Genomic DNA, 27,682 nt, shown 5'->3' with positions numbered 1-27,682 from the left:
TCCGAGCAGTTCATTCAGACAGGAGCGCTGCTGTGTCTGGGGCTGCCCCCCGGGCCTGCTCGGGGCTCTCCGCGGGGCCGCCGTGCCGCTGGGGGGCGCCGCCCGCCCGCCCGCGCGGCGCCCGCCGGGAAGGAGGCGGTGCCATGGCGGCGGCGGGCCCGGAGCGGCCGGGGTCCGCGGCGCTCGCCCTGCTCGGGCCGGCGCCCGGCGCGCCCTGCTGCCCTCACGGTGAGCCGGGCCCGGGGCTCACCTCCCGAGCGTCTCTGTGCTCGGCTCCCGCTGCGCTCCCGGCGCGGGCTGATTTGCAGCAGCCCTTGCGAAGGCCGTCTTCTGGAAGCTCGGCTCTTGCAGTGGAGCAGTGAAACAGGTCTGGAGGTGTTCCCTGTGTTATCCTATCCTCGCGTTTGTCCCTAGGTCCTGCACTTCTGTTTGTGAAGACCGGCCAAGGCAAAGAGGATGGAAGAAGATTCTATGCTTGTTCGGCTTGTAGGGATAGAAAGGACTGTAACTTTTTTCAGTGGGAAGATGAGAAGGTAAGAGAGCACTGCTTAAGGCTATGCTGAAGACTCAGGGCTGCAAAGGTGATCAGAGGTGTGGAGCACCTCTCCTGTGAGGAAAGGCTGGGGGAGTTTGGGTTATTCAGCGTGGAGAAGGGAAGGCTCCGGGGAGAGCTTATAGCAGCCTCCCAGTACCTGAAGGGGGCCTCCAGGAAATCTGGAGAGGGACTTTTTGCAAGGGCGTGTAGTGGAAGGACAAGAGGTGATGGCTTTGAGCATTAAGAGGAGAGGTTTAGATGTGATATTAGGAGGAAATTCTTTACTGTGAGGGTGGCAAGGGACTGGAAAACCTGCCCAGAGAAGCTGTGGATGCCCCATCCCAGGAAGTGTTGAAGGCCAAGTTGGGAGGGGTTTTGAGTAACTTCTTGTAGTGGGAGGTGCCCCTACCCATGGCAGGAGGGTTGGAACTAGATGATCTTTATGTCCCTTCCAATCCATGTCATTCTATGGTTTTATAAAACATTGGCAATTTTTTTTTCTATTTAGCAATTTTAAAAGTATATTTTATTGTGGTAATCTCTCGCAAGTGCTATTTTTGTTAGTTTTGTAACTTTTCATGTATGCAAATTTTACAGGTGTCAGAAACTAGGCTTGCAGCACGTGAAGAATATAATAGAAGTCATCAGCCTTTATTTACACACAGACAGAATGTGGACAGGTATTGTTAATGTATATTTTCTGCAGTAAAGATGTAGTAATACAAGTTTAAGTACTCTGAATTAGAGATAACATTTTGGGATTCTTTAAAATATAAAAAGATTAATTTGGGAAAATAAGAATTGTTGTATGGTAATGGAAAGGAAATATTATGAAACATTAAACTAGAGCATGGTGTTTTCACCCCAGAAACTGGGGGAAGGGGTGGGGGTGGGGTTTTGGGGGTATATATAGTCATTCCTATGTTAGTGCTGATAGTGTGTTTACTAGAGGTCAGTAGCAATTTCTGTTAAAAAAAGATTTATTCCTGACTTTAGTCTGCAAAAGTAACAGGCTTAACATTAGGAAAAGAAGCAAAGGTAACATAGTAACGAGGGATGTCTGAAACTTCTTGTACAAACCTACAGGACTTTGCTGATAGCTGATGGAGTCTTTACTCTGTAAATTATTATCTCCAGTTATTTTACTGGGAATCTCCAGTTATTTTATGGAGATTCCCAGTATATTTGTTGGCAATATTTTCTGCATTTCAAAGTGTCCTTTGAATATTTTATTTTTATAAATAATCATTCTTGTGGAGTTTTGTGAGAGCAGTGTAAACTGCATTGTCTGTTTAAATGTCTGAACTCCTAAAATATAAAAAAACCCCTCCATAGCTTCCCTTCCTATTTTTGGTAGAGGCTTTTGCCAAACTTTGTTCCCTATTGTCTTTTGTATTTAAAGGTACAAAAATTTTGTGTTGTTGCCATTATCAAAGAGGAGGTTTTGCCAGGAATGCCAGCAATTGCTATTGCCAGCAGAATGGAAAAAACACTCAGATCACCAGTTCCTCTGTGAAATCACCACTGCTCAGCTGAAAAGTCCAAGTCAACTTCTCTATCCACTGGAGAATAAAAAAACAAATGCACAGTATTTATTTGCAGACAGAAGTTGCCAGTTCCTGCTGAATCTCCTTATAGATTTAGGATTCAGACGAGTCCTCTCTGTTGGAACACCCAGGTACATCACTGAGAATTGTTACACTTTCAAATAATATTTCTCTCTCAAAGCTGTACAACTTACTAATGATTATAGTCAATGATTCTCCCACAATAAGAGGTTCACTACTGGTGAACCTCTATTGGTTGGGATTATCCAAGCATCTAGTGGGGTCTAGCTGTGAACTTATAAGATACCAGAGAAGACTGTGGCATTGCTGCCAATAACACACATACACACTTCAGATCTCTATGGTAGTTATGGAAGTGACATGGAGTTTCTTACCTTGTGTTTTTTTGTGTGCAGCGATCCAGGAGACTCCACTGACTAGTCATCTTTCAAGGCTAACATCTTTTTCTAACTTGGAGTACAGGCCAAATGGAATCACCTAGCTTTAGACTCTGTTTTCTCTATCTGTTTGGTTTATGATTAGTAAAGTACCTGGCATTCTTGTCTTGCAAGATCATTTCTGAAGTCAGTCATTATGTGTTAAATTTCTTCCAATTATACTTCAGGCTTCATGAAATGATCCAGTCAAAAGCATCACATGAAGAAGGATTCAATGTTAGAAGCCTTCTGCTAGATATTGATTTCAGGTAGGTTTTAATAAATGTTTATGTATCTGAAGAACATATATAAAGATGGGTGTTCTTACTGCTTTAAGAGATAAATTGGTGGTTGTTTTCCCTTTCCTGTCTCTGCATCTCTGTTCCTGTATGCATATACAAATGACATCCAATTGATGAGAAAAGTAAGTATACTTAATAATTTCTCAGTATTGGTATGTGTTATCAGTAATCAGAACCCAAAGATTATGTTTTTCCTGAGGCCTGTTTTCACTTTAAATATCCTATCTTAGGATAGACAAAAAGTTATTTATATTTTTCTACCCCTATCAAAACTTATTTTACAGGTATTCACAATTTTACACAGAGGATGAGTTTTGCCACTACAACATGTTTAATCATCATTTTTTTGGTGGAGAGGTAAGGCCAAGTATTTATTGAGTGCTTTGGTAAAAAAGTGCATGTTATTGATGCAGAATTTTGTAAGAAACTCATGACTACTCTAGTAGAAAACATCATGGGAAAACATGAATTAAGAACATTTTAATAGACACAGCAATTAAGGTGTGTAAGCAACATTAGTTAGCATAAATTTAATAGTCAACTTTGAATTGAATGGAAGAGAACTACTGAAAAGGAGGCAGTTTCATTCTTTGATTTTCAGTAATGTTTTTATATGTTAGCTGAACAGGGGACTTGTTTTCAGTCCTTCAAATCTAGGTGCATTTTTTGTGGTTTTTTTTTTTTTTTAATGCTACCCAAGAGGAAATTCACCTCCACAAGAGGGGAGCAAAGTTCCGTCTTCAAAGTTGAAACTTCTGCAGTGATTGGTTTATTACCAGAGACAATATGTTTACAGTTCTTGAATCATGATTTCTGGAAATTAACCTCTGTTTCTTACAGGCTGCACGTGAAACTTGCAGGAAATTCTTGTGTGAAGAGCATGGTGAAAGAGTCATTATGGTAACTGATCCCCCATTTGGAGGTTTAGTGGAAGCACTGGCTTCTAGTTTTAAAAAACTGATGGCAATGTGGAGGGAGACAGAAAAAGAAGGTATGTATTACAGCCAGAGGGGTGGCTTGTGCTGTAACATCACTTTAAGGGAAAAGTACCTATTTATAAGTGTGTGATTCTTGTTACCCAGGTGAATGTGAGCACCCTCATGTTATAATTTCTAAAGATGAACTATCATGTACCTGATTTATTCTCCTGATATTTTTAGTTCAATAATGCCCAATTCTGAAAGTCTGTCTTAAAAACTTTTCTCTTTTTTTTTCAAATCTACTTTGCAATTAAAATGGACTTAAAGGTAGAGAAAAATAAGCTTTCAAACCAGTACATTTTCTTAGCAACCTAAGTGGATGTCAAGAGTTTAGTTACATGGCACTTACATCTCCACATGTACAATATGCCAAAACTTTCTGTTGCCTAAGAGAACTAGTTATTCTGCCCAACATGATGTACATATCCATGTTTATGTGTTTGGAATGTTCACTGTAAATTTCTCATGCTACATGTACTATGTTTTTCTCCTACCAAAGTTTTTTCATTACTAGGTCATGACAATAGAGAGATGCCCATGTTCTGGATATTTCCATACTTCTTTGAGTCCCGCATTCTTGACTTTTTCCCAAGCTTCAGTATGATGGATTACCAGGTATGGCTGAACCCAATGAATCTGCTAATTACCAGTTGTGTGCAATGTGAAGAGGAAGATAAGTGAAAGCAGGTGCAGTGGCAGTGCTTCTCTGTAGCTGGGCCTTGTTCATGTGAAGACTGGATTCTGTATTTCTATTAGTTGTATCTGTGATAACTTGATCATGTTCCTGTTATGTATCTTTAACTCATCTGTCATTTATCCATGAAATCATTTCTTCTGGCAGGCTTTCAGTATAACAGATTTGCACTAATTCTGACAGGTGCTTGTTGCAGAGGTGAGAGGTAACTTGATGAAGAGTATTTCATTCTTCACTGATGTTAAATGTCAGTGGGTAGTGCCCAGCCCTAGAAAAAAAAAAAATACATATATATTACAAAATTAAGGTCTTTCATCTCCAAAACTACTGGGATCAGAATACAATTACAATGATGGAAATGTTCGGAATTACTTGATAAGTAAACTTGTCAGTGATAAAGCAATAATGTGGCATCAGCTTCTTCAGTATTGTATCCATTCTGTGCATAGTTTAGGCACACCTACTTCAGTGTGTTTTGAGAGCTCAGTCATGGGTATTCACGATACTAAAGGTTTTTTCATGTAACAACTCTTCATGAATTTTGGCATTAATGTTCTGAACAGTGTATCTTGTGGAATGAAAATTGTTGAAGAAAATGGAAAACTCATGCTAGGCTAGACTCTGCATTCCTGCCAGTGTTCAGAGCTGAGAGTTTTTGTGACAAGTCTCTGAAGGCAGTGCTGGAAAAAGCAGGCTGATTAGATTTGCAACTTTGTCATTTTTCTGAGATGGGTTAAGATGTCATCTCTTGTACTGACAAACCAAGCTGTATAGATCCTTTTTTTATAGCAGGCTGCTCTGTAATCAACTGCAATGTTATCTTACATATCCCATGCAAACAAGCAAAAAGGAATAAGTACAATATGATTATTGAAGTGTAGTGAGTCTAGCCTGATACTATGTTTGCACAAATTTACGGGTAAATTAGACAAAAAACTTGATGTAGAATTTGTAATCTGATTTGGGGTTAGAAACATTTCATAAGGCACTTATAAAGATAATAAATACGTAAATAGCTCTGCCTGTGCTTGGCATTCATTTTATGAATCTTTTTTATGGTTTTATTTTTCTAGGTAGACTATGATAATCATGCACTGTATAAACATGGCAAGACAGGTCGTAGACAGTCTCCTGTCCGTATTTTCACGAACCTTACCCCAAGTATGATTGTGCTTCCTGAAGAAGAGGGATATAGGTAAGATGTATTAATGCTCAGGTGACTTTTGAAAGAGTGTGTTTGTTCTTAACTAGGGCATAAAGTCTCCAAAGGAGTTGGGGATGGTGCTGTTCTATAGTGTCTTGCCTAACATGGATGCCAGGCTTAAGACCACATTTTTCTGTCTCATTCGAAAGTTGCATATTATATAAACAATGTGTAGGAGAGCTGAAATGTCTAAAAGGACATTTAAATTTTTCAGTGTGGAATTATGAGATTCCTTATTTTGTCGGCAGGAAATACTGTTTTACATCTACAAGACAATTTTACAGCTATGTCTGATAATCAGCTGTTAATACAGTACTAAAAAAATGAACTTGTATGAGAAGCATCAAGGAGAGAGGCATTTAGTTTCATTTACTACTGATACTGTTGATAATTTGACCTAAATTTTACTGTGTGGCTGTACTGTGTGAAAATGGCCTAAGTGGTCATTTATGCAGCAAAGACAGAATTTTTAATTCAACAAAATGATTTTGCAGTCCTTACATTAGTTAAGGTTATATAAAATTAATGTTTTGTGAGCAAATAGTGGACCAGTACATCTTTTTCCCCAGGTTTTGCACTGTATGTCAGCGATATGTTAGTTCTGGTAACCAGCACTGTGAGATATGCAATTCATGTACATCAAAAGTAAGTTTTTCTCTTCTTTCTAAATGAAGTTTTAGCCGTAGTCAGAAAACAACCTCTGTAAAACTTGCTTTGTTAAAAACCTGTTCTGATAATTGAGTTCCATGGGAAACCCACAGCAGTTCAGTTTCATAGACTTATTACCTTCACAGTCCATCTTCCATAACCCACTGGGAATTAATTTCTCTTTCCCTAATTCCTTTGTGTTGCAAAGAGGACAAGACAAGTTTGCTGCTTGCCACTTAGACCAGAACTTACCCAGCTGTGGTCTGTTGACACATGCATTTTTGCTTATGCTTTAAAGTTGTAGAACTTGCTAATTTCAAAATTTCGTCTGAGGTTTTCACAGATTCTCAGGACTGCTGTTTCTGAGTTACAGTCCTTCCTACAGAGGAGTTCTTTCCCTAAACAGTGGGGGCCTGTAAAACAGGACTGCATGAGTAGTTCTGTTTTAAGAGAGAATCAGTGGGGGGTTCAATAAACAAAATAATTTATTTGCCTTTTGTAGGATGGCAGACGATGGAAACATTGTGCTCTTTGCAAAAAATGTGTAAAGCCCTGTAAGTACAGAAAAATATTTTCTAAATAAAAGTGCATTTAGTCCAAAGAAACTGAAATTCCGAACCAGAAGAGAAAATATTCTGTGAAAGAAGTAAAATGTAATTCAGAAGACATAGAATAAACAAAAAGTCTGAATTTCACACAAGTTACTATTCTTTAGTTTAGCTGTACTTGCATTGTGTGGAAGTGGAATAAATTCTTTCCAGGGTGCACTAAATCCCATTTATATTTATCACCGCAAAACACGCAAAACAGAAATATTTCCATTTGTCATATAAGTATTTCCTAATTTTCTAAACCTTGAATTTCCTAAAAAAGTAGACAAGTACTAAAATGTTTGAGAGATCATGATAAAATTATGTTTCATGCACAAATTTAGTTGTACCTTTGTATAAATTGCTGAAGGTGTTATCTTTGTTACTGTTACAACAATCAAAATCTGTAAGTACATTGTAACATCGACACTGTTTTGAAGATGACACAGGATAAAAGTTCTAATGGCAAAATAGTTCACACAAATCAACAGTATGTCTAGTAATGTGATAAGGGACCAGAAAGTGACTACATCTATCTTTGTAAAGCTAATCCAGAATTAAAAACCTGGAAATGTGGCCTATATTTAAAGCTTAGATTCAGAATGTTCCTTTTAACTTTTCCAAGCTCATAAATCATGTTATGTATTTTGCAGCTTGGTTTCACTGTAACAATTGCAGCTGCTGCACTCTTCAGAAGCACAGCTGTGAGAAGACTGACACTGGCTGTTTCGTTTGTGGCAAGGCAGGTCACAAGCGCAGTGCCTGTCCCAATCTCTCCCGCAGCAGAGCAGCTTGTCAGTAAGTGTGATATTGCTTTAATACAGTAAAATACAGCATTCAGATGAGATGAGATCTTATGGCATGGAATCAATGCAGAAAGAGATGATTTTCCACTTAAGGTGCTGATGTCAGCTTTCCTGATTGCCCACTTGCTGCGTTGCTGGGGAGTATATACTGAAGGGAGGGTGGGATAAAGGCAGGTCACTTACTGGGGCTCCCAATTCCCTCTCTGTGGGTTTTCTTTCAAAACTGATTTATATGGATTGCAAACTTGGTGACTGGTGCATGGAACTCTGTCAAGATGACTGAAAATTGAAGTAATGGAACACTTTTATCCCCTTTGAATTCCTCATGAAAGGGCAGAGAGAAGAGTCACTATAATAAGAGACACTAAGAGTCACTGTTGCTTCTGGTCTCTTTTGCTTTGTTGTAGCATATTTTGTTTTTTTTTCTTTCTGGTATTTCAGCTGCTTTTTGTAGTATGATCTAAATCTCCACCATTAATGAGGATCACATTGAGTACTGTAATTCTTCCATGGTTTTCCTTTAGTTGCATACAGAAGAACACTGTACATACACCTGTATGTATCAGAGAGCCAAGTAAATGGTGTGTAGTTTTCTTCAGATGGAACTAACTGAAAAGAGGAAAGGGGATTTGCCAAGAGATGGTCCTGCAGATGGCTCAGTCTTTCCAATTCAGGATAATTGATTGCACTTGTATTAATTCCTCTCCAGAGAAATGGGTTTTTCTGTAATTTTGGACTTGAATGGCTGTGGCAGTGGAAGGCAAATTTTCCCTCCCAAAAGCTGTACCTATGTTACACAGTGAGATTCAGACCATTACCCTCTTGGATCAGTATCCAGAGACTCATCAGATGCCTGCTGGATGGCAGATGGGTACAGGTGTATTGCTTCATGTCCTACTGATACTAAACCAGGTTTTGCTTAGGGAGTATTAGACACAAAAGGCAGCAGTGTTTCATTTTATATATCTCTCATAAAAACTTCATCTCTTAATGTTTCTTTTTCCTTGACCAATAAAAAATAAAAAGGATGCTAAAAGAATTTCATGAAACCTCATCTGTTTTTTCTGTCAAGGAAGATACTGTTCTGTCAGTTGTGCCCGAGTGGTTTTAGTACTTTCAGGCCATCAGTTAGTTCTTTTGCTGATTCATTGCAGAAGATAACTTAGATCTCTTTTTCTAACAAAAATTTTGTGTGTTTTGTTATAATTATTCAGTGTTTTGCATTATGACATCTTTTGTCAGAGGCAGAAAACAATCCACTTGCTAGTTGTATTTAGGTCCTGTACTAATTGCAAGATGCTTCCTAATGGTGTTAAACTTCACATACTTTCTTCTAAGTCTTTCTATTATATATTCATGCATTTTATATTCAGTATGAAACTCTGTGTGTGCTTTTTTTTGTACTCAGTGAGTGAGTTTCTTGTTTTCAATCTGTGTAAATTTAAGTGCTGAATAAATACATAAAATGAATGTATAATGGCAATAAAATGGACAGTTTTGTGAAGTTGAAAGACCATAACATTTTGAAATGTAATGTTCATTGCACTTTTTGTGACAGTACTTCACATACTGTCACATAATTCATATACTTATTTAGAGTACCAGCAAATGTATTTGTACAGAGAAGTGTATTTTTCATTTTATTCTAATCTCTATGTTCCTTTTTTTGCTTTACAGACCTGACAAAAAGAAAGGGCAGAAAACTCGAAAGAGAAGAAAAATGGGGATCTGTAAAAGATTAGCTATGAAACATGCCATGTTCCCCAAGAGGAAAGTAAAGAATAAGAAAAAAAAAAAGACATGACCTTTCTTGCTGCTATATAGTTGCTAATTTATTTTTTTATTGTCAGCCTTTTGTTCCATTTTCTAAAAATGTAAGTGCTAACATTCAGAATAAAACCTGATTGAATTAAGTGACAGTTTCTTTATTATGCATCATTACTGGTACCAAAAAAAAAAAAAAAGCAACCCCAAAACAACTAAGAGAACTACCACAGCCCTTACCATGTATTTGTGTAATGTGATAATTTTGTAGTTAGGATTAGCTATTTGTCTAATTTGGTGAGTGTTGAATGTTAAGGGTCTTACTGCTGAGAGGTGAGGTACTAGCGGATGCTCTGATTTTATGTTGATATTGGAGGACGTGGGGCGAGGGAGGAAGTAAGGGTAGGTGATGGGAAGGCACGAGTTCTAGGAATTCAGTCTCTGTTAATTACAGTCGTCTCACAGGATGGCTTGTGAATTTTTAAAAATTTCTCTCCAAATGGAAAAGGGGCTTAAAAAAAAACCCATTTAGTACTAAGTGAGCGTAGCGGGAAGAGCCTGACCCCCCTCCCCGCGCCCGCCCTGGCTCGGCGCTGCGGCGAGGCCGCGCCCCCCCCACCCCCGCTGGTGGGGGTCTCCACACGGTTCCCGAGGCCCGCCCCGCTGCCGGGATCTCCCGCACGGCACCGCCCCGCTGCCAGAATCCCCCGCCCCGCTGCCGGGATCTCCCGCACGGCTCCCGAGGCCCGCCCGCCGCCGAGGCCCGCCCCGCTCCTTGCCGCTCCTTGCCGCGGCGGGAAGCGCCGCCCCCGGAAGCGGGAGCAGAGGCCCGGCGCGACCCGGCGGAGCCCCGCAGCCATGCCCGCCTTCAGGCAGGTGGGCGAGAAGCAGCTGCCGCAGGAGGTCGTGTTCATGTCCTGGTCCCCCAAAAGGGACCTTATCGCCCTGGCCAACCGGGCGGGGGAGGTGAGTGCGGTTGCCGGGTGAGGAGCACGGGAGGAACGGGCGCTGCCTCTCCCTGCAGGCCCCGATGCCTTTGCTATTACTTGAGGCATGTTTCTCGTAAGCCTGGCCAGGCATTTAAGGATAGCAATTTTGTAAATCAAACGTTTTAATAATGCTCCTTCGTTTTTTGCATTCTGATTTCTGAACAAATTCACGTATGATGCACTCCTCGTTTGTTTGTGGGATTTTAAAGTACATGGAAGTTCCTATTTAAATCCAGTCTAATTTTAAGTACTTTTCCCCCTGGAACTGTAGTATGTGATCGTGCATGAAGACAAGACTGGTGCTTTTGGGCTGTCTGCTAGAGAGCTGATGGGTAACCTCTGTTGGTTAAGAGCTTGTATCCCTATGGAAGGCTGAGCTTATTTCTGTGCACTGCTGTAAACTGTGTGCTGCCCTCTAAAAGAGCATAGGAGTGAATTATCTGCCAGAGGAGCAGGTGTTTAAAAACACAGGAGTTAAAAAACTGATAAAAAACTCTGTGCATCTTTAACTGATTTGAAAACTTTTATTAATGGGAGAATGTGGTTTAAGTTTGTCTTTAATGCATTTGCTTTGTAGGTTTTACTTCATCGACTTGCAAACTTTCAACGTGTGTGGAGTTTGCCTCCAAATGAAAATACAGGAAAAGAAGTGACTGCTCTTGCTTGGAGACCAGATGGCAAAAGTAACGTCAAGTATATGAGATGATATGGTGTGATAAAACCCCATGGGAAATCATGAATGATGATGCCTCTCATCTGTGAAGGAAATTTTCAAGTAAACTGTGTTTGAAGAGAAGGGTGGCTTAATTTTATGTAGGTTCATCCACAGCAATAGAGAGATTAGCGCTGTTGAATGCAATTGCCAGAAAGATTTGTAAGTCAGATTTATGTGCCAAATGCTGCTTTTCAGGGTATAGCAAAATTCCAACCTCTTAACTATGCAGGATATTTTGTATGAACTACAAAGTTTATTGGGGGAGAAAGAAGCTGTCTGATCAGGATTGATTGAAGAGCTTAGCTTACTTAGCATAGGCAAAACTTCATAGACTAAAATTACTCTAATTATAGACCAGAGAAGAAAAAAGTAGCCTTTTCCTTATTAACAGAAATAATGTTGAAATTAGTAGCTAAATAAACTTATGCCAGAAATCAGTTAATTTTTACTTCATTGGAGGTGGGAGAATGGAAACAATCTTCTTCCATGACATGTGGATGAAAACTACCTATATTGTTTCATGATGGCATCTGAAGAGTTAAACTTCTTTTTAAGCTGATTACCTGTGTTTATAAGCAAGTAAATACAGAAACCTCTTCCTGCTATTTGCTATTATGGATGAAGAAAGTGGTGCAAAAGTTGCTTGGCAACTCCTAAGTTGTGTTTTTTGTCCACCAAACCTTTCTGGTGGATAATGTTTTATATAATATTGGACTCAAGTTTGCAAAATTGGAAGCTTCTACTTTATCAGAACTATTGTTAGAAGCATGTTCAGTTCTAGTCGGTGTAAGATACACATTTTGCATATTGGTTATTTATACATTTTACTTGTCTTTCTCTAGTTTTGGCTTTTGGCCTTGCTGATACCAAGCGGATTATTCTGTGTGATGTAGAAAAGCCTGAAAGCTTGCACTCCTTCTCTGTGGAGTTATCTATTACATACATGCATTGGATGGAAGTAACTGAGGAAAGCAGGTGAGTCTGGAAAGAAATAAATCACCAGCCGTGTAATGCCACTTTACTGATAATTTGTACTTGGAATGTTACAAGCAGTCACATAAAGGAATACAGTATTCCACAGCTATGGGGTTTTTTCACCACTTGGCTAAAATTTTCCTTTTTTTAGAACAGACATTTTTCGTATGCTTATTTTTAGTGCTGATACCTTAGTCTTGTGGTTCTTTGGATAATATTTTACATTTCAGCATGATCTTGTGCTTCTCCTTCTTAAGAACTGCTTAATCTAGTGTTAGCCTGTACAGTCTGTCTTCTGATCCAGTTTGCTTCAATACCAATCAATTTATTAAACTAATTTTAAGAATGTTCATCTATTTTGGTAGTCAGAATAAGTATTATATTTAAATCTTTCTTCTGTGTTTTCAAGATTTTTGTTTTGGTGTTTACGTTATTCATATTTTGTCTTTGGTGTTTCATCCAATTTCATTGGCAATCCTGTTCAGGAAGTCACATTATCCCTAGTGACCATGAACTCTGTGTGATTGAACAATTCTCAGCGACACTTGTGACCTGGAGGACATCATGGTCCCTATTTCTGTTGCCTTAAGGAAACCTTTGATATGCACCTTATAGCAGTGCAAGAACATGGTTAAATAAAACATTTATTTAAAGGAGGCAGGTGGTGTAAGCTCCTAACTTGAGAATTTCCCCTCTCACCTCCAGTAAGCATCAGTCTTAAAATAGCTGTGTCTTAAACCACGGTGACTTTCTTCTCCTGGTGGGGATAGGCTTAGGCTTCTTATGGGGAATCTCATCCTTCTGACATATCTAAGAGGTGATCTTAAGTATTGTGCTTTGATCTTCCTTTCACTGCAATGTGTCTTTTGATGTTTTGAGGTGTGGGTAGGTTGTACTGCAGGTTTGTAGAGAGTTTAAACAGAAAGCCTCTGACAGTAGCTGCTCTACAGGTAATGAAGGATTTGGTGACAAGCCTCTGACCCAGCAGATACAAACTTTATTCACTGGAAATAAAAAAAAGATTTTCAGTTCTTTTAATAATTTGATCACTTGATAAATTAATAAAGGTCCCATAAAGGATTATCCGCTGACATTTGTAATTTTGATATACATAATGCATTGAATATATACTCTTAACTCTGGAGCTGAAAAGAAAGTGTCTTCTCATTTTTACAGCTTGGGTAATAAAGACAGTATTATGTCTTTTTCAGTGTTCTCACTTCCTTTTACAATGCTGAAGATGAATCAAACCTCCTTTTACCTAAATTACCAGCACTTCCAAAAAAGTAAGTGTTACACTAGTAAGCTTGAGGAAAGACCGATTGTCATTTGTTGTCATTATTTCGGTTATTCATCTTTAATGCTCTGCAGATGTCTGATCATTGTTACTGTGAGTAATTATTTTGTTTTCAGTTACAGTACCACTGCAAAAATTTTCAGGTAAGAAATTGTCGTATTATACCTTGCTATTTTTTAGCTTTATTTTGTTTTCTGGTATTGAGACAAACTACATAAGCCCTAATCATGTGTTTTGTATTTTCAGTGAAGAAAAATCAGATGAGATTATGAAGCTTCTGGGTGATGTCAGGTAAATTCTGTGGGTTTTTGGTTGAGGTTTTTTGTGTAGTTGTTTTTTTAAAGGGATAAAATAATGGATAATTGAGTTTACTCTTAGGTTATTCATAATTGTTTCTAAAGTCTCAGAGGAATTATTTGGAATATCTTTTTTTTATGTACAAATATAAAGTTCAAATATTGTATTAAAGTTTCCATCAGTCACCTTTTCTCCTTAGTTTAGAGAGATTATAAGGCAGCTGTTCTGTAACTGCTGCTGGTGTTGTATCTTAGCAGATTTCTTGGGGTGCATTTGAAGGCTGATTTATGTGTTACTTAAGCTGGTCTTGGAGACATTTTTGAATGCTTGTTCTATACAGAGAATTCCTGAGGGTTTGTATGAGTGTGACAAATCTAAACTTAAAAGTAGCTCTGAAACTAGCTGTGTCAGTTTTACTTTAAAATAAACATCTATTATTAGGGAACGCATGAAGGGCAGCTAGTGGAAGTGTAGTCTAGCAGACTGAGACTGGCTTTGTGCTGCTTTTTTGAGGGGGGCACTTAATATCTGTGCCTTGTATTTTCCATTTCACTGTTCCTTACAGTCTCACCACACAGAACCACCCTCCTTAGTTAAAATCTGCATCTCTGTCTATAACCAGTTACTCCTTTTTAAAACTCAATAGCTCTTCTTACAGTAGGATTTCCTTATTTGAGAGAGAGAGGGCTGTCTGTGGTGTAGGAGCTTTGTGAATTCTCTCTGCTCTCTTCATCTGCTCAATTAAAAAAACCAAAAGTTTTCAAGATACTGGTTTCCTAAGTTCTGTGTTGGCTTTAAGAGAAATATTCTGTTTCAATGTATATTTATTAAGATATGTAACAGGCAGAAGTTGCAGTTAATTTTCTTGTATTTGTAGGCTTTCTCCCAAGCCAGTGTAGCACATTGGTGTTAATAAGTGAGAAAACATAGATGTGTATGTCCCAGACAGTATTCTTTGAACTGGGTTTCTGTTTCTGATGCTAGTGTTACTCCTGTGGCTGCTATTGCTGCTGCATCCTGTTTCAAATGTTCATTGCCTTTGAGGTGCTGAGGGATGCCACTGAGTGAGTGTGACAAACTCACTCTGCATATAATCAGGGTAATTCAAAGTAGCTTTGTAATAATGCTTTGCAGCCTGCATTGGTAAGGGGAAGGTTGCTAGAAACTTGTTACTTTTAGTGGAAAAGGACTCTGTGACTAAACTGTGCTATTTTTCCCTATTCTCTCAGTTCATGTAGTAATTAATATTCTTAATATAAATGTTAGAGGCTGGTTTTATCAATAAAATCCAAGCTAATTTGTTAAGTTTGTTTTTAAATTTTTTGGCTCGTGGAAGGTAACGCAATGTTTCCTTTTGTGCAGTGATTCTTTAGAGGAACATTATTAAAGAGATGGAATTTAAGTACTTAATTAAATCTGTGTGCATTCAAATTTTTTTCAGTATGCTTATCAACACATTCTTCTGTTTTTATAGACTTAATGCTCTTGTCCTTGGTGGCAACTCAGGATTTATTGAGATATATGCTTATGGAATGTTCAAGATTGCTACAGTAAATGGGGTATGTTTCATTCCATATTTTTTTCTTCATTATATACCAAACTGCAGCTGAATTGAGTGAAAATATACATGTGCTTACACGTAAGTGAATCTGGGCTGCTGAATTTGAAGAAACTAATTGATTAGGTTGTTGGTTATTGATGGAAAGACCTTGTAACTGGGAAATTTAACTCTTGTTTCAAAATTCACTGTTAATACATGATAAAAAGAGTGGATTTGCTCCTGAACAGTAGCTAAAATTACACTTTGTTTTTACCTGCCATTGAACACTGTCATCTTTGTATGTCAGTGTGTTAGAGCAGTAAATATGTCTTAGAGGAAATGATATGTTTTAGTAACTTGTAAACTGGAATCCTTCAGGTGGCAGGTTCATGTCGTGGACTATGTTTGTCTAGTGATTTGAAATCACTGTCAGTTATTACAGAGATACAAAGCTCTCCAGACAGCGAAGCAGAGATAACGTATTTTCAGGTAAGTAAATGAATTTAAAAACTTTTTAAAAAGTAAAACTGCTTTTTAAATTGCATTCTGGTAGCTTTATTGCTTTCCCATGATAACAAAAACTACCAGTTCCAGCCATTCTGAAATTAACTCCAGTTTAGCTTTTGAATTTATGATGTTAACATGCAGTTTCACTGACTGACAGTGGTGATCTCAGCCATTCTTGCAAAATACTTCTTTTAGAATAATGTGAATTTATTCAACTACAGTGGTGATCTCAGCCATTCTTGCAAAATACTTCTTTTAGAATAATGTGAATTTATTCAACTACAGTGATAATTATTCAGATTTTCTCCATTCTGCACACAAGGACATAACAGCAATGCTTTTGATTATCCTATCTTTCCAGAACAGTCATCCTTAAAATTATTACTGTTAGAGCTCCAAAATGTGGAACCTTATCAGGGGTTTTTATAGATGTATTAAAAATAGTTATTGCGTCTTTGAATTAAATGTATTTTCCTTTTATAATCAACCTTAAGGAGTTGAGAACTAAGAGATTTTCTGTGGGTCCTTCCAATCTGTCTTTTAATTTCTGTAATCTATATATTGTTAAAAGATAAATCATCTGTTAACTGTTGCTTTTTTCATTTGTTATAGTTGGACACTAGTCTATTATCAAGTTACTTACCTGAGGTAACTCGAATGGCCCGGAAGTTTACTCACATTTCAACTCTGTTACAGGTACAGTTGTGTTACACCATCCTTTTAGTCTTGTGATTTTGTAGGCTTTGACATTCTAATGCAAGTGAAATAAATGCTTTCTTGTAAGAAGCTTCAGTTGGTTTTAAGTAAATGTAGAGCTCCAACTTGGAATTTGATAATAAATTTTATATAAGATCTACAGGTTATATTTCCTTTATATTGTAGCATCCATTTGTTGAATGTGTTGTTGAAAGGGAGAAAGGAAATAATACTAATGCCAGTTTCTGTATTGCAGTATATAAAGCTGTCATTGACATGCATGTGTGAAGCATGGGAAGAAATACTGATGCAGATGGACTCACGGCTAACAAAGTTTGTACAGGTACTGTAGCATTAACCATCCTTTTGAAAAAACACTTTTTGCAGTAGTTCTGTTGTTCTTGTTAGTCTATTGCATATCTTAATGTTTGAGCATAATGCCTCCAGATAAGAGTCTCTAAGTTCAGAGACAGCCTGGAGGCTATTGTGTGTCAAGTGCTCTGATGCTGAAGGTACCTGTGTACAATCAAGCGTAATTGTATTGTGATACTTTTATTTATTCTGAATTTTCTAAAAATAATACTTTTCAGCTTGTCTGGCTGTTGATCAGTTGTTTTCTATTTAAGGCTGTGCTCTTTGTACTTAAGTCATCCATAAACTGATCACTGTAAATGTTCAGTAACAACACAGCCTAGTTCAGTAGAGCACATGTAATTATCTGTGTTTAAGATGCTATTGGATTTGCTTAAATTTTGTATTCATTGACCATGCTCAGAAGTTAATGAATCTTGTAATTTGCTTATTTTTTAGAATAGATTCTTGGTGGCAAGCTGCTTAGAATTTTTATTGAGTAATGCAGTTGAAAATAACTTGAAATACTAGAGAAATTTCAGTGATCAGAAAATTTTCAGTGATCAGTAGTCTGATTTCAACATTCAAAGATATGGGTGGATTCTTTGAAATACTTTATATAGAGTGTTTGTGAGATAATTTGGTAGGCTGGATTTAATCTCTTCACCAATCTATTTCAATCATTTTGACTGACAGGAAAAGAATACAACCACTTCTGTTCAGGATGAGTTTATGCAGCTGTTGTTATGGGGCAAAGCAAGGTAGTTACTGTTGTTTTATCTGAGTATGCCTTTGCACTTGATGTTGAAACATGAAATGAAACATAAAATGAAATGGGTTTTTGGTTCTCTCCCTACCCTCTTCAGTCTGGAACTTCAGGCATTACTAATGAACCAACTGACAGTAAAGGTATGTTAACATTTTTTTAAACTTACCAAATTAATCTGTTTCAATATCTTTTAATCATTTTTATGTTAACAGATCATTATTGTATTTCTTTGCTAACAGGGTTTAAAAAAACTTGGTCAGTCCATAGAGTCTTCCTATTCTAGTATACAAAAGTTGGTTATAAGTCATTTGCAGAGGTGAGTCACAGAATTTCCAATGAATTTTAGATTAAATGGCATATTATATGCTTTGATAGAAGACAATATGCTGTCTTGGTGCTTTCTGTGTAGGTGGGCTGGTATGGAAACTGTGATCGTGGCAAAACATTTTACTTTTGTGTAGTAGAGAACTAGTGAAGTATTTTGAACAATCTTCATGGTGCATAATCTGTAAATTGCTGCCTTAAATTAGGTGTGTTTTATAGGATCTGTGCAAAATATTCACACTAAATTTATGTTTCATTGAGACAATATCTGCCTTTCTCGGAAGTGATACCATGCCTTTTGTTCATGTCAGACCACCTTATAAAGGTTGCACTTTGTGCATCAAATAATACAAAGGTAGCATGCAGCACAGCACTGAATTTCCAGAGTGTGAATAAAAAATTATGCTTCTTTCCTCTGCCTTCCTAGTGGCTCTGAGGCACTTTTATACCACTTGAGTGAATTGAAAGGAATGGCTTTATGGAAACAAAAATATGAGTCTCTGGGATTAGATGCATCTGGAATTGACGGTACAGTAGTGTGTGTGCTGCCTCCCTGCTCTGATTTCACTTTTGAAAGCTTAATAATAATGGTTAGCTTTTTTTTTTTTTTTTCAGAGGCTATTACTGCTGTTGGTTCTTTCATCCTGAAGGCAAATGAGCTGCTTCAGTAAGTATAAAGTCTGGAGAGTTCAAAAAGCATTCCTATTTGGTCTTGTATTGGAGGAGATTGATGGACTGGGAATAGAGGAGGTTGGGAGAGCAAGACTCTTCTGTTGGTGGCGAGCTTTCTTCTTGTCTCACTGCATGTCAGACTCATACCACAAGAATAGTCTTACTTGAAATATTGCATTGGGGATTTTGAAAAAAACTGACAGAGCTTGTAGGCCTTTCTTTGGTAAAGATGGGACTTCAGCATGAAGCAGCTTGTGACAGTCAGATTTTGTAATTTCTTTTTTTGTTTCTTGTTTAGAGTGATTGACAGTAGTATGAAAAACTTCAAGGCATTTTTTCGATGGCTCTATGTTGGTAAGATTGGTCACACAGTAATCATCCAGTATCTGTTTTATATTGTAAGCATTGAAATGCAGACAAGTAACTAGGCCAGTCTTAGTTATAACTATCTATTTCTGGATATATAAAGGGATATAGTTGATGAGGCAAGAGTAATTATAATATTAAACCCAGATTATAAATTTGGCTGTTCTCAATTACATTTAGTATATGCAGAGTGGGTATTGCATATACTTGACCTGTAATACTGCTCCAAACTGTTTTCTGCTTCATGAGCAATTTGCTTTTCTTCATTTGGAGAAAAATAAAGGCCTTTTCTTAGTCTAGACAAAATTTGAAATGTTGCCTTATTTTCTTTTACTCTGTTACTTGCTGTTTTCTCCTGTGAAAGCTAGTTACTTGTAAGGTTCTGCACAGATGTAAACAGTTTCTGAATGTCCACTTGCACTCAGTAGCCACCTTCAGTTGTGTCTGGGTAGCTGCAGAGAAGATGGTAGAAGGAAGTGAAGTGCTCTGTATTTTAGCCTGCTTGTTTTTATAAAGTGTTTATGAAAAAGTTTATAACTTCTATTTGGTCTTTTTAGAACTACTTTACAAAAACTAAGTGTTATTACCAGATGTTGTAAAAGCAGCAGATATGCAGTGTTAGCACTTACTAGCAGGAATATAATAGTACTAATTTAAAAATTGCAGAAAGCAGAACTACCTAAGTTCTCTGTCATAATGTTATGTTCACTGTTTGTTTCATTTCAGACTAAACAGAGAACTTTATCCAAACCTTGCAGATTTAAAATTAATCCCATGCCATTCTCTTAAAACACATTTTTCTGAGCATGACAGTTTTCATGTATTTTACATATATCTATTTTAGTACTCTTAGTCTGGACATGAACAAATTCTTATGAGCTCTTTTCATAATAATTTTGTTTCAGTCTCATACAGAGTAGAATGCAGTTGGAGAAGGTTAAAGATAAAAATTCTTGAAGATTTGTAATGTAAGCCAGTGAGACTAGAGAGACTTAATTTCAGTCTTGATTTGTAATTCTTCATCCCAGGCTCTTTTGTTTCTAATGAATTAATCCTTTTTAACAGCAATGTCTTATTACATACAGGTGAAAAATTAGGAATAGTAGGAAAACAGTATTAATGCAATAAGAATATAATTTTTCCCTCAGCCATGTTGAGGATGTCAGAAGATCATGTGCTTCCAGAGCTGAACAAGGTAATAGTAACATTTTCTGATAAATGGTAATATCCTCGATATTCTGCTCATCTCGAAAGCAGAATAAAGGTTCCTTTTTGTTCCAGAACTTAAAGGGTAGTGTCAGTGTCATTGTTTTGAGAAAGTTGATGCCTGCACATTGACACTAATATGCTGTTGTGCTTTTAAGAAAAAGAACAATTTCTTTTTATGTTTTCTTTGTTAACACTGCTGTATTTAGTACATTGGGTATGCAAGGTCTCTGTATAGCAGCTCTTTATGCGCCCTAAATGCTGGAGTTAACCAGAATGAGATCCTAATATCTTTATCAATGCCCCCATAGAGGAGAGGGAATATGTAACAACACAGTGATATAATAATACCATAACACCTGCATCGAATTTGCAGCCACCATCACACTGCCCTCACTTGAGGGCAGAGGTGCCTTCCAGAAATAGATAGGCTGGAGGAATGGACAAATAGGAGCCCCCTGCTGTTCATGAAGGACAAAATGCAGGGTTCTGTTGTGGGGTGGGTTAACCCCCTGTGAGTGCACTGCTGGAGCCTGTGTGGCTGGGAAGATGTCAGCTCTGCCAAGATGATGTGGGAATCACTGGATGCAGACTGGCCATGAGCCAGCGGTGTGCCCTGGCAAAGGTGGGCAGGGGTGACCAGGACTGTAGTAAATGAGAGCATGGCCAGGAGGTCAGGGGAAGCAGTTATTGTCCTTACTGGTTGTATCTCCAGTTTGGAACCATAGTGTACAAGACAAGAATGGTCTGGGATGAGTTCAGCAGAGTACTCCCAAGCAGGTTGAAGGCTGGAACATTTGCCCTGTGAGCACAGGCTGAGGGAGCTGTGCTTGTGCAGCCTATAGATTGTGTGTTCTGTGCTCATTGAAATGTGTTTCTTACCACTTGATTTTCTCACTGTTTTTTTCCCTTTTAGATGACTCAAAAAGATATCACATTTGTTGCTGATTTTCTTACTGAGCACTTCAATGAGGTCAGTGAAACTCGTTTTCCAAGTACATGATTTGACTGTTTTTTTGCTGACAATAGCAGAGTCTGAAAAATCCTAGAGTGAAATAATTTCATAATCTTTTTGCTCACTACTTCTCATTATTTTTGTGTAAAAATAATGGGTTTGTTTGTATTATTTTTTTAGGCACCAGAACTTTACAATCGTAAAGGAAAATACTTCAATGTGGAGAGAGTTGGCCAGGTAAAGGACTAAGGAATAAATGCAAAAAGAATAAATGAGAAAATCCTTAGATAGAGAAGCTTTTAAAATTGTGTCCACTTTGCTTCCCTGGCCTTTTTGCTCTGTGTTGCACATACCAGTAATGATAAAAAAGAGTAAATTGTTTCACCTTATTATTAGGAAAATGAGAGTTTAAAACTTCGTTGTTTCACTTTACACATGCTGTATTTTTAGGAAAAGACAAAAATATTTTGCAGCAGTAGTAAAACTCTAAAAGCCAGCTTCAGTAAAACCGATATGTTGGTTATCTGTATGGCATTAATCACTGCATTTCAAAGCATTTGTATTCAGACTTGATTTGAAAATCAGTTTCCTAGGGAAATATCATCACGTGATGTTAAACAATAGTGATTTTTCTTATTGTTTCTAGATGGGGTGGAATATTTAGTTTTAATCTGGCATGTTTATTTACCAAAAATGTTTACTACCCTCGCTAGGGGCAATAATGGTGAATTCTAATGTTCCCTATTCTTAAATTACAGTCTTAAAAATGTGTTTGTTTTCTAGTACTTGAAAGATGAAGATGATGACCTTGTATCACCCCCTAATACAGAGGGAAACCAGTGGTTTAACTTTCTTAAAGATAGTACTCATCTTAAAGGTAATGTGCTTTCATAAAAAAGAAATGAATGCAAGATATATGCAGAATGTAACCAATGTAGAAGAGTTATCTTTTTTCATGCTTGTGAGTTACTTCTGTAGTATTACTCATTGGTCTTCATCTGAGTGGAATAAAATAAATGGGCCTTGTTATTTTGCACAGGGTTTATGTAGCTGCTTGCCCAGTCAACTACCATTTTCTGTATATTGGGAGTTCCCCATCTTTTCTGTACCAGTCTCAGAAGTGTTGGCTTGGAAGGAATCTCAGAAGAGGTCTATTTTAGGATATCTTAATTCCAGTTCAAGAAAGTAATAGTTATGCTTAGGTTGTACCCATGGGAAATGTCCTAATTTGTTCTCTTTCACTGGAGTCTGAGACTATTTTGTTAATTAGTGGTGAAAAGGAAGTAAGAGACTATAATGAGCAGATGGTGACAATTATTCTAGTTTAACTTTAGAAACTAAAGACTGTAAAACCTTGACTGCATAAGCTGCGTATAATAGAATTTGCTGCAGTTGCTTTTTCTACCTTTTTAATTTGATAAAAAGGGGGAAAATGGTAGCATTTTTGTTTGGAAAATAGTCTTTAGAAAATTTGGTTTTAGAGCTAATAATGGTGTAATATGTTTTTATAGAGATACAAGCATTTTTAAAATTAACTTTGTCTGTTTACAGAAAGCCCACTTCTGTTTCCCTACTATCCTGAGAAATCGTTGCATTTTGTCAAAAGGCAAATGGAAGGGGTCATTGATCAGTGTTTACAAAAGCCAGCAGTAAGTTCTGTTTTTGCAGATGTTAACTTTCTTTTAGGGTTAGTGGTCAGCTGAAGGAAACAGTCGTGCTTAGCAAGGCCTGAAGCTTTAATCTTTGCCTTTGAGTGCCTATGACTTGGGTAGAATTCAGCTTCACTGCTGGGATATCTCAAGCCTTTGGCCAGGGAAAGTACAGTGCAGGATTTTTTTATTTAACATATTCTGTTCACATGATTTTGGGACCTGGTTTTAATGTTAATTATATGTATGTGTGTGCTGTGTACCAGGTAACTGTGTTAGTTGGCAGTACATTAGTCTAATATGGAGAAACATGAAACAAATGTATGAAGTGACACAGTGTATGTAGTGTTTGCATTAGGGATGTTTATTCCAGGATAAATATTGGTGGAGTTTTCTTTCAGATGTACGCAGGGGTTGTTGGTAGGTTGGTTAGTTGGGGTTTGTTTTTTTTTTTTTTCTTAAAAACATGTATAATTATGAATAACTGCCCATATTTTATGGCCTATTTTTGTTATATTTATTAGGATGTAATTGGAAAGTCAGTGCATCAAGCAGTCTGCATGTCTCTCTACAAAGTTTCTCAAAGGTATTTCTTTACTAAAAGCAGCTAAAGAAATGTGCAACTAAAACTCATCCATGAGTAGCATTTTATAAACTCTTTTGTCTTTCCTTTGCAGTCAAGATTCCACACCTGAGTTATTTAAGTTACCATTTCTGTAAGTATGCTGCTATTCCTTGTTTCATGTAGTTTACAGGTTATTAAAACTTGATCTAAATTTTCGTTTCTTCCCCCACACTGCAGGTGGAATGACAAAACATCTAACTTACATTATGTTCTCTTCACCATGTTAGAAAATTCTATTTCTAAAATACACATTTTGAGGAGACATACTGATACTTCAAGGTAAGACAAAAAGAGGGAAAAAGTGGTGTGTGAGTTTTGCCACATTTGTACAGAAACACTTAAAATTTAAATCTATTTGTAAAAATAAGGAATGAGCACCATGAATACAATCTCTCTTGAATGCTAGAGAAAATGAGGAGTACATTAAGTGCAGCAGAAAACTGCAGCAGAAGTTTTTGTTGTATTAGACTCAGAAAATCTCATCTCAAGACCCAAGATGGTTCTGGGATAAGGAAAAAATATGACTCCATTAGATTGCTGCTAACAGAATTACTTATTTGTGCAAACTTCTGAAAAATTACAAAGAATCCTGTTTCTTCTGTTGCTTTGTCTTACTGTAAATAGCATTCTTTGATTAATGTCTTGCAGTCTGTAATTTAATGATGGCTTTCTCTTCTCTGCATAAGCCAGATGTAGTTTTCCATTTGACTCCATTAGTTATGTTTTTCTAAGGAGCAGAAGAATTTAAAAGATTCCCATCCACCAATTACATAATTTTGGCACGTAACCATGTATTGTGCTAAGCTTAGGCTTTTACACCATCTTGTACCACAATTGCCATTAGAGATTTTGCATTCTCAGTGAAGAGAAAGGTTTTTGTCACTGAGACATTTAGCTCTGTTTTTCTAGGTCTGTCAGTAATGGGATTCTTGCAGTAGAGTTTGGAAACTTCTTGAACAACAGTATAAATGAGAGCTCAGACTCCAGGTCAGTATATTTGATTTTTCTTGCAGATTGCTGAATTAAAAATCGTATTTCCTGTTGGTTTTCTTGCATTGTTACCTTTGAAGTTAACTCACCTGGGTGAATCAGGGTGTAAGAAATGACACAGGTGCATGAAGCTGCAGAATAGTGCAAATCTTACTTTGCACTTCATCTCAAGGGCAAGTAAATTTCAGTTTTCCAGTTGAAAACTAAATCTTTAACACATGTGTAAGAAATAAATCTTGCTGGAAACAAGTATTGTTTACCTCTGTGATGTTCTTTAGGTAAGTAAAACCTGGTATGCCTGAATGTAGCCATCTTACAAGGCATATGGTAGAGTAAACTCATCCTTTTCATGTAGAAAAGCCAGATGTGATTTGCCCTCAGATTCTTCAGCTATATTTCTAAATTTTCTTTGGTATTTATGTTTGCTATTTCTTATGTTTCACCTGAAATGTGAAGGTTTCTAGTAAGGGTTTTTTGCTTTTTTTCCCCCCTTCAGAATAACTTTTCCTGCATGATGCAGGAGTCTTCCAGGTTATGGCTATCATTCAGTCATAGCTGCACAACTGATCTCTTTTATTATTTTATTATTATTTACAATGAAGCTCGTTGCTAAGTACTGAATACCTGTTAACATGAGTACTGGTCAACTTAAAAATATTTTAATTCTGCATTCTCTTATATTACTTGATGCTTTCTAAATTATTTTCCCATAGATGCTACAGTTGTTTGGATGCTCACTTCTATGATGATGAAACTGTAACTGTAGTTCTGAAAGAGAGTGTGCAACAAGAGGGGAAGGAGAGAGTCTTGGCTCAGCTGCCTTTATCTTCAGTATATACGGATGAGGACCAAGATAGGAAATTCATTTGGGATTCTATGGAAAGGTATTGAAAAACCTTGAGCAAATCTGAAAATGTAGAACTGAAAAGCAAATGAAGCAAATATTGTGATTGTGTACAGTTACTCATACTTTGAGCATGTATAAATGTTTTGAAGACAGAAACTCTTTTTGTGCCAGGAGAGTAGGATGGGGGCGATGGAAGCTTCCTAAACAGTTTATTTTGTGGTTTTTGAGTTTTTTTATACTGATACTACTTCTGTACCTGGCTATCATGAAATGGAAGGATCAGCTGAAGACACATTGCAGAATCAGAAATCTTCCTTAGAAGATGCTAACTTTGCTAGTCAGAACACTTCAATTTTGGATGTTTTCAGCATATGTGCTCATATACCTCTGCCTTGGAATAAGAATACACAGGTATTTCTTGATCTTTCCCTGGTAGCCACCCTGACAAATATTGTCATCTTGACCTTAAAACATCAGAACTGGTACTGCTGTGGCACCTGCACTGGCACAGGTAAAGGAGAGCATCAGGTGAAAGTGAACGCACACACAAAGGCCAACGTAGTTCAGTTAGTGAATCCAATCCTTTAGTTGCTGTGTGTTCCTTGCTTTTACTTTTCTCCCATTCTTCTCTGATGGTTTGCTTAAGATGCATTTTTATTTCAAAATACTGAACTGTAAATTAACTTTATTGCCACAAAGATACTGTGTATTGAAGAATGAACAGAAAATATTAAGAGCAAGTTGAAACTAATCCTGGCTGCTGTAATAGGTAGGGAGTGTCTTCACGCAATCTCTATGAATGGGGTAGTGATGCATATTTGAAAGGTTATGGAGGCCAGACTTCTGTGTAAGGGGAGGCACTGCATCCAGGACTGTGTTTGGAAACTCCTCTTTGTGCAGAGGAGAAGTTTGAAGAAAGCCACTCACATCCTGCTACAGCTGTTTCTTGTGGGAAGATCAGACTTTACAACTCCCTTCTCACCTACCGTAATGTTTTTAACTCAGTTGGAACGTGCTGTGTCTCTGCAGTTGGATCTCCTGCTCTAGAGTATCGTAGCAGCATTTTGATGGTTTCAGAGGCTTATCTGTTTGTTGCATATGATGAAATTTAGACATAAGAAACTGGAGGTTTTTTCTTAGAACTGCAGTTGTTTCTTGTGAAGCAGCTTTGTGCTTTTTCCCTTGCTGTGTGCAGGCTGGATGAGCGAAGCAGTGAGATACCCACACGTACTGTCTTCTTGGAGAGTCAGTGGAGAGTGCTGGAGAACATGAAAGCTCAGTATGTTTCTGTAAATGGCATCAGAAAAGTTTCTTGTGTGGTAAGTGCAGTATCTCTGGAAAAGCCTGTCTATTAAAGGAAGTGTACTGACCAAAGTGGTAACCTAAGAGTTACCAGTTTTTATTTTTTTTTATCAAACAGATTCTTTTTTTCATAATCTGCTATTAGTGTGTCAGGATACAGTCATACCATAATAGCACAGGATGGAAAAACTTTAACAGAAAGTAATAGATCTGCTTGCTTTACTTCTCAACCTGTAGAGCAATAAAAAAGTTGCCAATTCCCTTGAAACCTCCATTTCAAAGATTAAGGTTATTTTCAAAGCTATTGGCTGACAATTAAAATGCTGGTGGTGTTTTTACTTATTTGGTCATTAACAGGAAGTTCTTACTTTCTCTATAGCTAAGTTCAAACCTCCGCCACATCAGGGTGTTTGAGATGGATGTAGAGGATGATGGGGAAGTTGAGGAAGAAGAGGAAGAAGAAACAACTCAGATTGCAGCTGGGGAATCTGATGAGCCAAATCAGCCTGCAGATGGCCAGGACAATGTGTGTGATGCATCTGCTGAAGAACTACCTGATGAAACTGAAGAACATGGGACGAGTCTGGATCCTTGAAATGGGCTTTGGTAATAGTAAAGGGACAGGACTGAACTGTAAATACTGTTTTTAATGGCACAAAGAAATTGTGTATTGAAGAATGAACAGAAAATACTAAAAGCAAGTTCAAACTCATCCTAGCTGCTACAGTAAGCAGGGACACTATCAGTACTGTCCCTGGGACTGAGAGTGATGTGGAGTGATACATTTGAAAGGTCATCTGACTAGTTAAAAAGTAATCTGACTTCAGGCTGCTGAGATGATGGATCCCATACTTCCTCAAGCAGCTGAATCAAGCTGGAATTCTGTATTGCTTCTCAGCTAAGGTTGTGTTCTAGAGTACCTTTATTGACTCTTTTCTGTCTGGCACGGTTTGGTACCAGCTAAAGCTTTGAAAGCTTTTCTATTTGCCATTTTTAAAAGATGAAGAGAAAAAGAAATAACAGCTGAAGTTTTTGTAGCTAGTCTGTTCAGTCCTGGATACTGTTAGAAAGATAAAATAAAGTTGTATATAAAACCAACAAAA

General features: G+C 37.5%; 2 protein-coding genes across 5 annotated transcripts; both read left to right on the top strand.

Annotated features, from left to right (window-relative positions):
• The first annotated feature begins 139 nt into the window (after nt 1-139).
• ZCCHC4 (zinc finger CCHC-type containing 4) lies at nt 140-9,656 on the top strand. Of its 2 annotated transcripts, none has more exons than XM_059845062.1 (13): nt 140-228; nt 415-533; nt 1,133-1,215; nt 1,938-2,213; nt 2,708-2,788; nt 3,106-3,178; nt 3,662-3,812; nt 4,316-4,416; nt 5,569-5,690; nt 6,269-6,344; nt 6,850-6,901; nt 7,591-7,735; nt 9,421-9,656. In XM_059845062.1, the coding sequence occupies exons 1-13, from the start codon at nt 144-146 to the stop codon at nt 9,545-9,547; spliced, it is 1,491 nt and encodes a 496-aa protein (XP_059701045.1). In that variant the 5' UTR covers nt 140-143; the 3' UTR covers nt 9,548-9,656. The 2 variants fall into 2 exon arrangements, with proteins under 2 accessions (XP_059701045.1, XP_059701044.1); XM_059845061.1 differs by having other exon boundaries at nt 4,301-4,416.
• Nucleotides 9,657-10,307: 651 nt separating this feature from the next.
• ANAPC4 (anaphase promoting complex subunit 4) lies at nt 10,308-27,682 on the top strand. Of its 3 annotated transcripts, XM_059845058.1 has the most exons (28): nt 10,308-10,473; nt 11,074-11,179; nt 12,054-12,186; nt 13,398-13,472; nt 13,600-13,626; nt 13,730-13,774; nt 15,255-15,339; nt 15,699-15,809; nt 16,440-16,523; nt 16,780-16,866; nt 17,571-17,635; nt 17,741-17,783; nt 17,883-17,959; nt 18,395-18,495; nt 18,583-18,634; nt 18,938-18,993; nt 20,154-20,200; nt 21,128-21,184; nt 21,347-21,403; nt 21,950-22,043; nt 22,718-22,815; nt 23,340-23,401; nt 23,493-23,531; nt 23,618-23,719; nt 24,350-24,427; nt 25,144-25,314; nt 26,473-26,596; nt 26,959-27,682. In XM_059845058.1, the coding sequence occupies exons 1-28, from the start codon at nt 10,366-10,368 to the stop codon at nt 27,172-27,174; spliced, it is 2,400 nt and encodes a 799-aa protein (XP_059701041.1). In that variant the 5' UTR covers nt 10,308-10,365; the 3' UTR covers nt 27,175-27,682. The 3 variants fall into 3 exon arrangements, with proteins under 3 accessions (XP_059701041.1, XP_059701042.1, XP_059701043.1); XM_059845059.1 differs by lacking the exons at nt 10,308-10,473; nt 11,074-11,179 and adding an exon at nt 11,191-11,309; XM_059845060.1 differs by lacking the exons at nt 10,308-10,473; nt 11,074-11,179 and adding an exon at nt 11,253-11,271.

Source organism: Haemorhous mexicanus, chromosome 4 (assembly GCF_027477595.1).
Source record: "Haemorhous mexicanus isolate bHaeMex1 chromosome 4, bHaeMex1.pri, whole genome shotgun sequence".
In the NCBI taxonomy this organism is placed as follows: domain Eukaryota; kingdom Metazoa; phylum Chordata; class Aves; order Passeriformes; family Fringillidae; genus Haemorhous; species Haemorhous mexicanus.
The sequence above is the reverse complement of the archived record's forward strand: the minus strand, read 5'-3'. Positions and strand labels throughout refer to the sequence as shown.